At 45.0% G+C, this 12,224-nt stretch overlaps 1 protein-coding gene across 13 annotated transcripts in view; it reads left to right on the top strand.

Annotated features, from left to right (window-relative positions):
• CPEB3 (cytoplasmic polyadenylation element binding protein 3) overlaps nucleotides 1-12,224 on the top strand; it is a 1,058,629-nt gene that overhangs the window by 409,286 nt on the left and 637,119 nt on the right. For 5 of the 13 annotated variants that reach the window (XM_078643412.1, XM_078643411.1, XM_078643413.1 and 2 more), the window contains one exon: nucleotides 5,203-5,385. The exons of the other annotated variants lie outside the window; for them this stretch is intronic. In XM_078643412.1, coding sequence (XP_078499538.1) covers nucleotides 5,203-5,385 — 183 coding nt within the window. The remainder of the gene's footprint in view (nucleotides 1-5,202; nucleotides 5,386-12,224) is intronic. 13 annotated transcript variants of the gene reach the window in all.

A 12,224-nucleotide genomic window follows, 5' to 3' on the forward strand; every position in this document is an offset into this window, starting at 1 on the left:
GCTTTTCTGATGGAGGTATGTAGTGATACTATATCAAAAGTCACTAACAGATAATCACGGTTCCAACTGATATCTGCTTGTATGCGTAGAAAGTCACTGGTGTCTCTAGCTTAATGTTTTTACAATGGGTGCTAACAAATAGGCTCAAAGAGAGAATCACATGCTGACACTATATTCCTCCAAAGGGGATTACAAAGCGTTTTGTGAATCTTGGGCAAGAAATAAATGGTAGATATTATTGGCTATTCATTCTTCAGGAATTTGTATTCATCATCATTTATTAATGAGTCATCATACCTCTGTCTGAGTTTTTCATTTAGAGTGATGATCATGTGATTGATTGTATTATTTGCTAATTTATTGTAGTTAGTTATCTCCTTTAGTCTCTCCGCCTTTTAAATATGGTCATCTTTACTGAGCAGAACAATGTTGCCACCTTGTCAGCTGGCTGTATTATAATGGAATACTTTTCCTTTAGACTTTTCAATGCTGTACGTTCCTTTTTTGTCATATTTCCTAATTTGCCATGAAGGCTTTGTTTCTTCAACTTGTCAATATCAGCAAGGACAACCTCTGAAAACATGTCAAACGTAATGCCAGGGGAGTGTAGGGACAATATTTGATTTACTTTTCAGATTGCTGTATTAGTGCCTGTTAGTGTCAATTGGCAAGTCCCCCAAAAACCTCCATATCGGTCATATGTTTATATATAGAGTTCATTTATAAGTAAGGCTGCCCATTTCCCGTTTTTACGGATTTTTACAGATAAATACAGACAGGAAATAATGTGTTTTCTGACTGCATTTATTTTTAAAAGTAGATACATACAGAAAACGGTGCTTCTTTTAAGTGAATCTCCGTGCTGTCTTACATGAATTATAGGCCAGCAGCTGAGCAGATGGACAGCATTGGAAATTAAAAAACAGGATGGAATTTCTTTAAATAATGTCAAATGTCATAGATTTATGGTATAATGCTAGTATTTACCAGGAGATGTACTGTTATGTAATATTTGGCAACTTAAATAGCTAAAACATGACAGACATCAAAGTATGAGTGCACGTCTATCAGTTAAATAGATATGGAAATGTACAGTTTTACAACTTCATTTATACGCTTAACACAAAATAAATATGGATAAATACAGATAAAATGGCCCAAAAATAAATATGGATAAATACAGACGGAAATGGCCAAAAAATAAATACCATAAAACCGGGAGCCCTATTTATAAGGCTATGTATGGAAAGCCAAGGTGACTTGCAAAATGTTTTATTATGTACAGTAAGGGGTACTTTATCAATGCAAGAAGATATTGGAATCAGTTTAATACAAGCCAGTTTTTAACTTTTCTATAACTACTTGCAAAAAATAAACATGTTGCCAAAAATATCTCCTTTCTGCTTGTCACTTTAGAGGTAGAAAAAAGAGTTTTGTTTTGTTCCTTAAACAGCTCCTTTAATTATGCTTTGTAACCTGACCTTCCTTTTCCCTCAGCTGCTGGATCTTCAGCAGGTATTGTGACAACAGAACTCAACTGTATAAGTTATTACGGTTGAGTTCTGACGTCATTTCATTATTATAATAGATGACTGGGTGTGTCACAAGTCTCCCATTATAAAGAAATTGGTGAGTTTTTTTATACAGGAATTGCAGAATCCCATGTAATATTTGAGAAAACCAAAGGTTGCAAGGACGTTATAGTTTGGCTCACATTTCACTTGTACAAAATCAGAGAAATTCAGCAGTTATAGTTACCTGACCTAACTACAACTTACACCCCGCAATGCACTGCCTATGACCTCACATATTACATCACTTATGACATGGTCAGTGACATCACTGATGACATCATCCAGTTAGTGTACATTTTTTTAAAGATTTTATGTTTGTTAAACATCTATAATGGGGTGTACCATAGAGATTGTAGACATGACTACAGCTCAAACCGCTAAACGGAATTACACCAAATTTGACAAAAATCTAGTTCTGGGTCCAGAAAGATGTAATTTGGTGTAAATCTGTTCAGTAATTTTGGAGTTATTAAAGAAAAAAGATGTATGTATGTAAAGAGATGCAGATCCACCGCAGTGGATCAGTGGATCCATGTGCCAACAGCAATACTGTTATTGGCTGGCCACAACCTGTGAGAAAAGTTTCGGCCGCAATTTTGTTAATCGGGACACGCTTCCCGGGAGGGATAAAGTGTAAATAGGATATAAGAGGTGATGATAGAGGTATCCTGACCCCATGGGACTGATGAAAAGGTCTGTGAGGGACCCCTCATTGGCAGGAACTTGTACAAAAACATTTTGGGGGGCGCACGAGGATCCACTGCAGCACTCAGCGCAGCCCCTCATGTGAATCCACAATGGATCCACGGATTCAGATCCCAATTAAAAAAAACTACACCCACTCACACACACACACACACAATCACTCACACACCCACTCACACTTCCATAAAGCCACTCACACACCCATTCAGAGACCCAGAAAACAACTCACATACATACAGCCACTCATATACCCACTCACCGACCCAGAAAACTACTCACACACGTCTATGTTGGTGCTTTTAAGGTCTGTTCTGTTTAACCAAAATAACGTTTATATGCATTCACAAACCCACTTATACACTCTCATACCTACTCAGAGACCCAGACAACCACTCACAGATCCACAGAGGCACTCACATACACCCATACAGCCACTCACACACCCACAAAGCCACTTACACACCCAATCACAGACCCACACAGCCTGTCACACATGCATTGACACACCCACAACACACTGAGACCCACTTACACACTCACACACCCAGGTTACAGGGACCTTATAGTTAGGAAATAGCATTAAAAAACATAGAAATTCACTGAAAAAACAAAGATGACAGAGACGTTATAGTTAGGAAATAGAATTAAACAAAACCTTAGAAATTTACTAAATAACCAACGGTTACAGAGACGTTATAGTTCGCTTCAGATTTCAGACACACAAAATCGTAGAAATTCAGCAGTTATAAATTATCTCAAGTAACTAGAACTCATGCCCTAAGGTAACTAGAACACGTGCCCTCGCCATGCACTGCTAATTACCCCACATATTACACCACTCATGACATCTTCTATGACATCATTGATAATATCACTGCAACATTTGCAGTCAATATATTGGTGATAAAGCTGTGCATGGCGGGAGTCCAAGATATAGTTACCCTAGGGTACGAGTTATAGTTACGTGAGATAAGTATAACTACTGAATTCCTATGGTTTTGTGTGCGTAAAATCTGAACCTAACTATAATGTCCCTGTAACCTTTGGTTTTTTTGTGTGAATATATTAGAGTAATAAACTAAGGACTGGTCAGTTAGGACGGAACTCGGATAGAGAATTGTTTACTTTATTGAGTTGAATAAATTCTATGAGACTCAGTTTAAGTAGTAAATGGGATACCAACATTATTACATTTTAGTGTAATATGTCTTTAAAATTGGATCATATTACCTAATTAATTATTTTTATTTTTGGAATAAAAATGATGCATAATATTGGAGATATATTGTAAGTTGCAATGCCAGGATATGCTGTCCCACTGTGTATCACAATCTTTGAATTACTAAGAATTTCTGTGGGGTTATAACATGGTCAATATCGGTTTGATGACAGAATATGGTAGGTAAATTGAGTCTCTACTATTCCAATCAGACGTATAAGGATTAGAATTGTGTCTTGACTGGGTTGTATTGAAGTATTTTGAATCTGAATCTGGACATTTAGGATGAGGTGAAGGTGGAGTCGCAAATTGTAATTACCATGTCTACTGACTGTAGGAACAGTCTGGACTATGGAGACAGAGGCGGGGCAAACTTGATTATAATGTTCTTGGTAACTGGGTTTGAGTCCAGGTGATAGTGTTTATGTGTTTAAAATACCCAAACGTATTCGAGATTTAGAGGATAACATTGCTGAATTTTGAAGGTAATATGGAGAATTTCATTTTTAAATAAAAAATACATAAAAATGTTTAAGCTAAGTAATATTTAACGTTTGATTGTATTTTGAATGCGAGATCTGCTTAACTTTCCAAGCCCGGCATACTAGGCTATGACTTCCGAGGTTGAACCACATGCATGGTCTTTGGCCAGCATTTTTTGGACTATAAATAGGGGACACAAAATAGAGACCGGTTTAGATTGGTCGGGTTGTATTGTGACCCTTGCGCATTGGGTATCCTGAGGATTTGGGTAAGTTATTGGGTAAAAACTTTCTGAATTTTAGCATAGTAAATTGGCAAAACACTTGGAAATAATACACAGAATATATGTGAGAAATTATTCTGATGTTTTTTAGATTCCTGTATCATAAGGAATTTTTGAGGGAAGTGGAAGTTTGAATAGTTCATTGGAATCTGATATAGCTTAAGATAATGAGGTGACTGGCAAAGAGTGAATGTGGCAACCTAAGGGGAGACAATAAAAATGTCTTCTCGAGTGTAACAATGAATTTAGAAGATTTCATATTGATAATCTTAAAAGCCCGTGGTTGAGGAGTAAGGTGTAGTAAAATTGGAACATCGCTAACAAGGAACATCAGGTGTTCAATAACAGATCAAAAATTTTGAATAGTGGCCATTGCTAATTTTTATAATTATAACTTACTTTGCGATTGTGATCAAATTGAGGGTTTTTTTAGGTCTTTTTTTAGTATGTTGAGGGTTTCATCCTAGAATTCTACAATTTATCAACACGTTCTTCTCACTGTTGATTTCATATTTCCATATTGCAGTTTTTGCAGGATTAAGACGCTGTATGACGATTTTTGGGGTGAGTGTTGGAGATATGGACAATGTTGTTATAGCTATCATTTTATGATTGAGTTTGGGATCTTATTGAGGGGGTATTTCTTAGTACATTGAGTGTTTTATATTGGAATCATGTATTCTATCATCAAGTTCTTTGCACTGTTGATTTCAGTTTTCTGTATGGGGTAAATTGTAATTTTTAGGTGAAAAAGACTTGAATTTTGAGGTGAGGGTTGGATTTGTGGATATTTGTGCCATAAGATATTTAATTTGTTTATCTTATTTTTTGTATTTGTTTATTAATCAGCTTGCATAAAACATAACAGGACCTCATGCAAGAGGCCAATGCGTGCATCAAGAAGCGATAATAGTACAATCGTTTGTTTATACCCATAGTGCAATGCAACAACCCCCAAAATTCCCACCACCCTCCAACCTGTGAACCCCAAGGCACTGAGAGAAGAAAATCATCACCCCAACGGAGCATCTCATCACATAACAGTATTGCAGCAAATGGCAGTCCCAAGAATCGACACAACAAGAGCATCGGATTGCAACAACTATTATACAACAGGATTTGTAAGTAGATACACAGTAAGCAGAGCCCAAAAGTCTGTAGGGCGGGAAGTTTCGGGTAATTCCTCAGCATAGGTCTCAAGTTGCTCTTTACAGTACAGCAGGTCCCGGATCCACTTATTCAGAGTTGGGGTGAGTCTTGAGCCCCAGCATTGTGCCACCGCTCTTTTTGCCAATTATGTCGAGACCGCTACTAGTCTGCGATTACAGGGCTTTAGATTCTTTACCCACCCTAGCCGACGAACCTCAGGGGCACATGGCACAGCCTCCAACACTACCTTCGAGAGCAGGCCTGTAACCTTACCCCAAAAACTGTATATACCTTTGCAGTTTCATGCGAGATGCAAGAAGTCCGCATCCACCTGTCCTCAACGAACACAGCAGGAGCTCTCCCACAGACCATACCGCATCAATTGCATTGGTGTATAATATAGCTGGTGCAGGTAATTAAAATGGATGATGCGGAGGTTACAATTTGCTGTTAGCTGGCCAGTGAGAACACAGCAATACCTTCACTTCTTCGGCGAAGCCGTGTACAATTTCCTGATCAGGCCTGTGCGATCCGCACCCGCTAACACTGCCTGCAGTGCTAACAATGGCTGGAGTTCTGCTGGGTAATCGGGATAAATGGAACGTATAGCCTGCCATATGCGCACATATGTGAACCTGAGCATAAACCCTTGGTCCTTACAACCCTGTATGTCAGAGAGTGATCTGAACGGGGCCTTGTTTATAAAGGACCCCCAATTGGGTTATTCCCACTGCGCTCAACGACTTGGCAGCAGAGATTTCCAGGTGCGCTGAAAGTGGTAACCTTGGGGTGTAGAGATATTGCAATTGTGCACACGTCGCCAGCGACTTCCACGCCCATGCCGTGGAAAGTGCAGGGTTGATTTCAGTTCTTGGTTCACCACTCCCGCCAGACAAGTCGGGAGTGGGGTGAAACCCCGAAACCAGTCCTAGGATGCTTGTTTCCGGTCCAGGGAGGACCTGGCTTGGCAGTTCGGGCTGGACTGTTCCCATGAGGCACAGGTTCAAGACTGATTTGCATATGGCCAGGTCCAAACTGGGGTGGCATGGTGAGCAAAAGAATGAAGGATTTAACTCTGATCTCTTGACTGGGGGTGAATGTTTTGATTTGTTCTGCATTCCGTCCATCAATTGTGTGTCTTTTGCTTTCTCGCCTTAAGTGCGCCAGGTATGCCCAGACGTGGGTCCTGGGCTCACTGTGCCACTGGAATCAAGTTATACTGGCTGAAGAGGGGTGAAACCCCAAAAACGGTCCTAGGATTCTTGTTCCCGGTCCAGGGAGGACCTGGCTTGACATTTCGGGCTGGACTGTTCCCATGAGGCACAGGGTCAAGACTGATTTGGATATGGCCAGGTCTAAACTGGGGTGGCATGGTGAGCAAAAGAAGGATGGATTTAACCCAGATCTCTTGACTGGGGGTGAATGTTTTGATTTGTTCTGCATTCCGTCTATCAATTGTGTGTCTTTTGCTTTCCCGCAGCCAACGCCATCGGGAGGACAGCGTCAGCTTCAATAGCTACATGCGACTGGAAACGTTGTGGGTAGAACCAGTAATAAGCAAACTGGGCCTGTGCACAACGATAAAAGAGGCGCATGTCAGGGGCTTCAAAGCCTCCCCTCTCAAACGGTAATACTAACACCCCCCAGCTGCAGCTGGCCTTCTTGCCACTCCACACGAAGGAGAGTAGCACTGACCGAAGGGAATTTAACAATGCAAGATTAGGAAGAATGGGGATATTAATGAACAAATAAAGTAGTTTGGGCAAAATGGTAATTTTGACTACTGCGATGCGGTCCGCTAAGGAAAGCGGGAGTTTGGCCCATCGCGTTGCACGTTCTGTGATTTGGACCAGGGCCCGGCCATAATTTTCCGAAACAACTACCTCAGGGTCCCTGTGGATCCATACCCCTAGATACTTTACTGGGTCAGTTGACTATGTGAGTGGGAAGTCCAGCTCAACGCGTCACGTACCAGCCGTGAGAGGGAACACCATCGATTTTGCCCAGTTTATGCCGAGCTCTGAGAAGCGTTCAAATTTTATATATTCGCGAAGCAGCTCTGGGAGAAATGACGCAGGTTCCCGGACATAAAGAAGCATATCATCGGTGTACATCGAGACTACTAATGGGTGCTGTCAAAATCGTAGTGCTGCTGGTGGTTGACTTTGGCGGAGCTTGCAGGCCAATGGCTCCAGAGCCAGTTCGAAAAGCATTGGCGATAGGGGGCAGCCCTGCCGGGTGCCACGCCGAATAGGGAACGTGGTAGATACCCAACCATTAACACGGACACGCGCCGCCTGCGCCTCATATAAGAGATGTATCCACTTCAAGTAAAAGGGTGGTAGCCCCATTCGGAGGAGGACAGTGAACATAATCTCCCACTGCAGGTAATCAAATGCTTTTGCTGCGTCGAGTAACACAGCAACCGCTTAAAAATCGGCCTCAAATTAATGTAGGGTGGAGAAGACCATGCACCAATTATGCGCCGGAGATCGGGCAGGGACAAATCCTGACTGATCCGGGAGGACCAGATTAAGGATGAGGGGTTGAAGCCGACTGGCAATCATTTGTGCCAAAATTATGGCATCAGTGTTTATGATGGAGAGCTGGCGGTAGCAATCACACTGATTAGCCGGCTTGTCTGGCTTGAGCATAACCAGAAAGGCCTCTTTAAGCGATGGGGGAGAGTGCCACTATCATATGCTTCCGCCAAGACATCTAAGAGCCTGGGTGCCAGATCGTCAGCATAAGCCTATAAAACTCACTGGGGAGTCCAGTCCGTCCAGGCCTGCAGCCTTGCAAGTGGGCAGCGACTGAATGGCCATTTTGACATCTTCCACATCAAAGGGCTGAGTGAGGTATTTGCGCTGATTAAGAGAAAGCCAGCCAAATGCAACATCATCTAAGTAATCATTGATGTCAGTAGCCGACACGTTCTCCATAAAGGTTGGAATAAAAGTCCAGCACCACCTTACTGATTTCAGGCGAAGTATAGTGCGCTATTTCCCCAGGGTCCAGTATTTCCGTGATGTAGTCCTGAGTCTGTGGCGCAGCTAGCTTCTGAGCAAGTGAGCGACTGGGGCGGCCCCCATAGTAAAGCGCCGTGACCTATGCACTAGCTCCTGATCCGCTGTGTCATTATATTCCGTTACCAGCAATCGTATGCTAGCTAGTGTAGATGAGGCTGGGTTTTGATTATATTCGCGCTCTAAAGCAGAAATATTGTCAGCCAGTTTATGCATCCAACGTTGTGAGTCTTTTAGAACCCCCGCCTGTGATCCCATGCAGTTACCCCTGATAGTTACTTTAGATGCCTCCGACAGGGTCCCAGGGCTGTCCACTGAACCAGCGTTTTCTTTAAAAAAATCACTAATGGCCACACTCACTGTGCACCTGAACACCTGATCCGTAAGTGAGGAGGGCTGCAGTCGCCATTGAAACGGGGGCGCTCACAAGTGGGAGCACGCATCTCTAGGAACACAGGGAGTGATCCGATAATGTTTTGGCCAGGTGGCGAACAACCACAACCCATGTGCTTGCCAACTCTGAAAGGAGCCAAAAGTCCAAGCGGGACCATGTGCCATGCACCGTGGATATAAATGTCCTTTCACGATTGCCCGGGTGCCGGATGCGGAAAATGTCCTGTATAGCCCCTGCATCTAAAAAACCTAGCAGCGCCTCAGATGACTGGCTGTGTTGCGTCGCACAAACTCCCTGTCTGTCCAGCAGTCCGTCTAAGCAGACATTAAAGTCGCCGCCCCAGAACAATTCAACCGAAGGAAATTTGAAAATGCAGTGCCAAACATCTGTGAAAAAGGAGGGGTCGTCAACATTTGGGTCGTAGACATTTACTAAAAGGACTCCCACCCCTCCAAGGCAGAACATGTGACGTAACAACGCCACATATTTCATTGCGGTAGGTAACAACGCGGACGTTACATCGTCCGCGTTGTTACCATGCATGGCATTACAACGCAAGTCGTTTCTACGACTTGCACTAGATGGCGCCCTGGACTTAGGTATAGTATAAATGACTATTCCTACTCCAGTTAGCGCAACAGCAGGGAATGTGTTGGATTTAGAATCCAACACATTCCCTGGTGTTGCGCGCCATTTAGCGCAAGTCGTAGAAACGACTTGCGATGTAATGCCATGCGTGGTAACAACGCGGACGATGTAACATCCGCGTTGTTACCAACGCGCGTAGTACTCACAGCGTTGTAAACGCTGTTTCCCCCAAGGAGACCATGGACCACCGCCACCCTGCCCTGTGTATCCGTTTCAGTGTGGAGCAGAGTAAAAGGGACTCCTCTTTTCACCAAGACCACTCCCCGAGCATAAGAGGAGTAAGAAGAGGCAACCCTCAGCCCGGCCCAGCGTGCGCCGACATTCTTTTCCGATTGCGGTGTGAGATGCGTCTCTTGCAAGAACGCCACTTGAACGTCAAATCTTTCTAACTGCGCTAGCACTGACCGTATCTTCTTAGGACTATTCAAGACGCACACATTCCAGCTAAGGAACTTTATGTTACTGCCCATGGAATTGCAGAGTCAGATGTATTTAGTAATGTGAGAGATAATGCCGGAATCAGATCGAAGAGGTACAATAAAAGTACAAGAAAAAAGTGCCCACTAACCCGCCCTTACCGACCCACATCCACTTTAGCGACCCAAACTTGCTAAAGCCATCCTCTCCCCTGCATTAACAGTCCCCAACATGGAGAACAACAGATCCAGAACTGTTTTTGGTGAACCCCCATGCGGGGAGCACCAGAGTGCTACGAACCTCCTACATTACAAAAGGTGGCTGAGCTAATAAGAGAAATGTGCAAAGAGTTACAGGCAAACGTCAATAAGCATTGCATCAACAAGTTCTATCCAAAGTGTAGTACTATTCCTGCAAGGCAGCTGGATAATGTGATCGAATATTGTAATAGATGCGGGCAGTGTAATTATCTCCAGTGGGGAAACAGTGGGAATTACGAAACCTAGCCCCAAAAGTGTTCATCCCAGTTGCGCGGGTAATCAGGAAGGCGAAGTAAGGCGGGAACAACCCCCCAATCGCCCCAAGGCTCTTCCTGCCAGACCAGGAGGGAGAGAAACATGGCGCCATTCGGGAATTAGGGGCATGACCCTCTAAGGAACCAGAATCTGGGGCAGAACCCACCACCACCATTGGAATCGAGTCCTGCAACAGAGAAAAGTGAGCATTGAGCATACAAACAGTACATAAACAAGCGACAGGCAATAGTCAGCAAGGTATGATCAGGCAACAATGCGAGTGGAGAAATCCAACATGAGGAGGCCAGCTATGTCACGTATGTCAGGCAGTATCACATCTATAGAGCAGACTTAGGTACACCATCACTGTTCCTCATCGTCATGAGCCTCCGCAGCCTCAGAACGTCTACATTTCAGCTTCTTGACATGATCCATTGCCACCTTAGGAGATGTGAAGATTTTACAATCCCCTTCCTGGCCCACCCTTAAGCGAGCAGGCTACAGCATAGCATAAGGAATGCCTTCAGACTATAAGAATGTTTTAACTATACCAAACTACCGCCTTGCTGCCTGGACGGCAACTGTGAAGTCTGGGGAAAAAAGACAAAGCGTTGCCTTGATGGTTAATTGCGCCCTTTTCCCTGGCAAACCTCAAGATGACATCCCGGTCCCGATAGTTCAATAGGCGTGCCATTATAGGACACGGTGGGGCACCTGGCACCGGCCTCGCCGCCAGAGAACGATGGGCCCGCTCCACTATGAACATAGGAGAGATAGGTGTCAGGGCCGAATATATCCTTGATCAGGGATTCAATTAAAGTCCCCATTCTGCCCGTGTTGGTGGACTCCGGTAGGCCCGTGAAGTGGATATTGTTGCGGCGGGACCAGGCCTCCAAATCCTCGTTCTTCAATAGAATAAGCACTAACACCTTCTCCATGTGAAGAGCGTTGTCCACCACCTCGCTCAAGCCATCCTCGTTTGTGTAGACGCTTTGTTCAATTTCACCCATCCTTGCATGTTGTTTCTCAAGTTGGGAGGACATATGGTCCAGTCTGTGATTCACTGCCGTCATGGTCCCTTCGATGGATTGAAAGCTCTTCTATATGGCAAGCAAAGTTGATTCCGGCTTAGAGGGGCCCTCCCCAGAGACATCTGCCTCGGAGTCCGAGGCCACTCTATGCTGCGGCTTGGTGGATTTACGCACCTCAAACGTGAGGCGAGGTTGCGTTTTGTCTGTGCACCCCATGGCGGCAGAGAACAAGGCAAAGGTGGGCTGTGCTCCTTAACCGACCGAACCCAGAGGTGTACCAACAGTAGTCAGCAAATCCAGAGATCAGAAGGGGGGCGTGGCTTGCCGCTTGAAGATGGTGGTCGCAGCTTGAGCGAGCTCCGGCCAGCCCGCTAATTATCCTGTTGTTATCCTGCCTCTGCCCTGCTTTCAGGCGCCCGTTACCAGTGTACGGGGTCTGGGACTGCCTGACGGCGATCCGGTGGCCTGAGCGGAGCTCCTGGGGCCCGGGACGCGAAGCGGACCGACGTGCCACTTGGAGGCCTACGCAAGTGAAGCGGAGCCGGGGACCTAGAGTTTCGCGCCCCCGGGCCTGGACACCCGCCGGGCGGCCTGGGGCCACGGAAGACAACCGGCGACCGGGACCCACTGGAGGCGCCCGCTGACGGGCGCTCACCTGCATCCCTGCCCGGGCATTGGAGGGCCGTCGCTGGCCCGGAGGCAAGGTCCTCGTATCAGCGGGGAGAGGCGCGCTGACCGTGGAGTCCCTGACGCAGCGCCGGCCATTTTGAGCGGCCTGGG

The sequence above is a fragment of the Lissotriton helveticus genome, chromosome 5_1 (assembly GCF_964261635.1).
Source record: "Lissotriton helveticus chromosome 5_1, aLisHel1.1, whole genome shotgun sequence".
Taxonomy (NCBI): domain Eukaryota; kingdom Metazoa; phylum Chordata; class Amphibia; order Caudata; family Salamandridae; genus Lissotriton; species Lissotriton helveticus.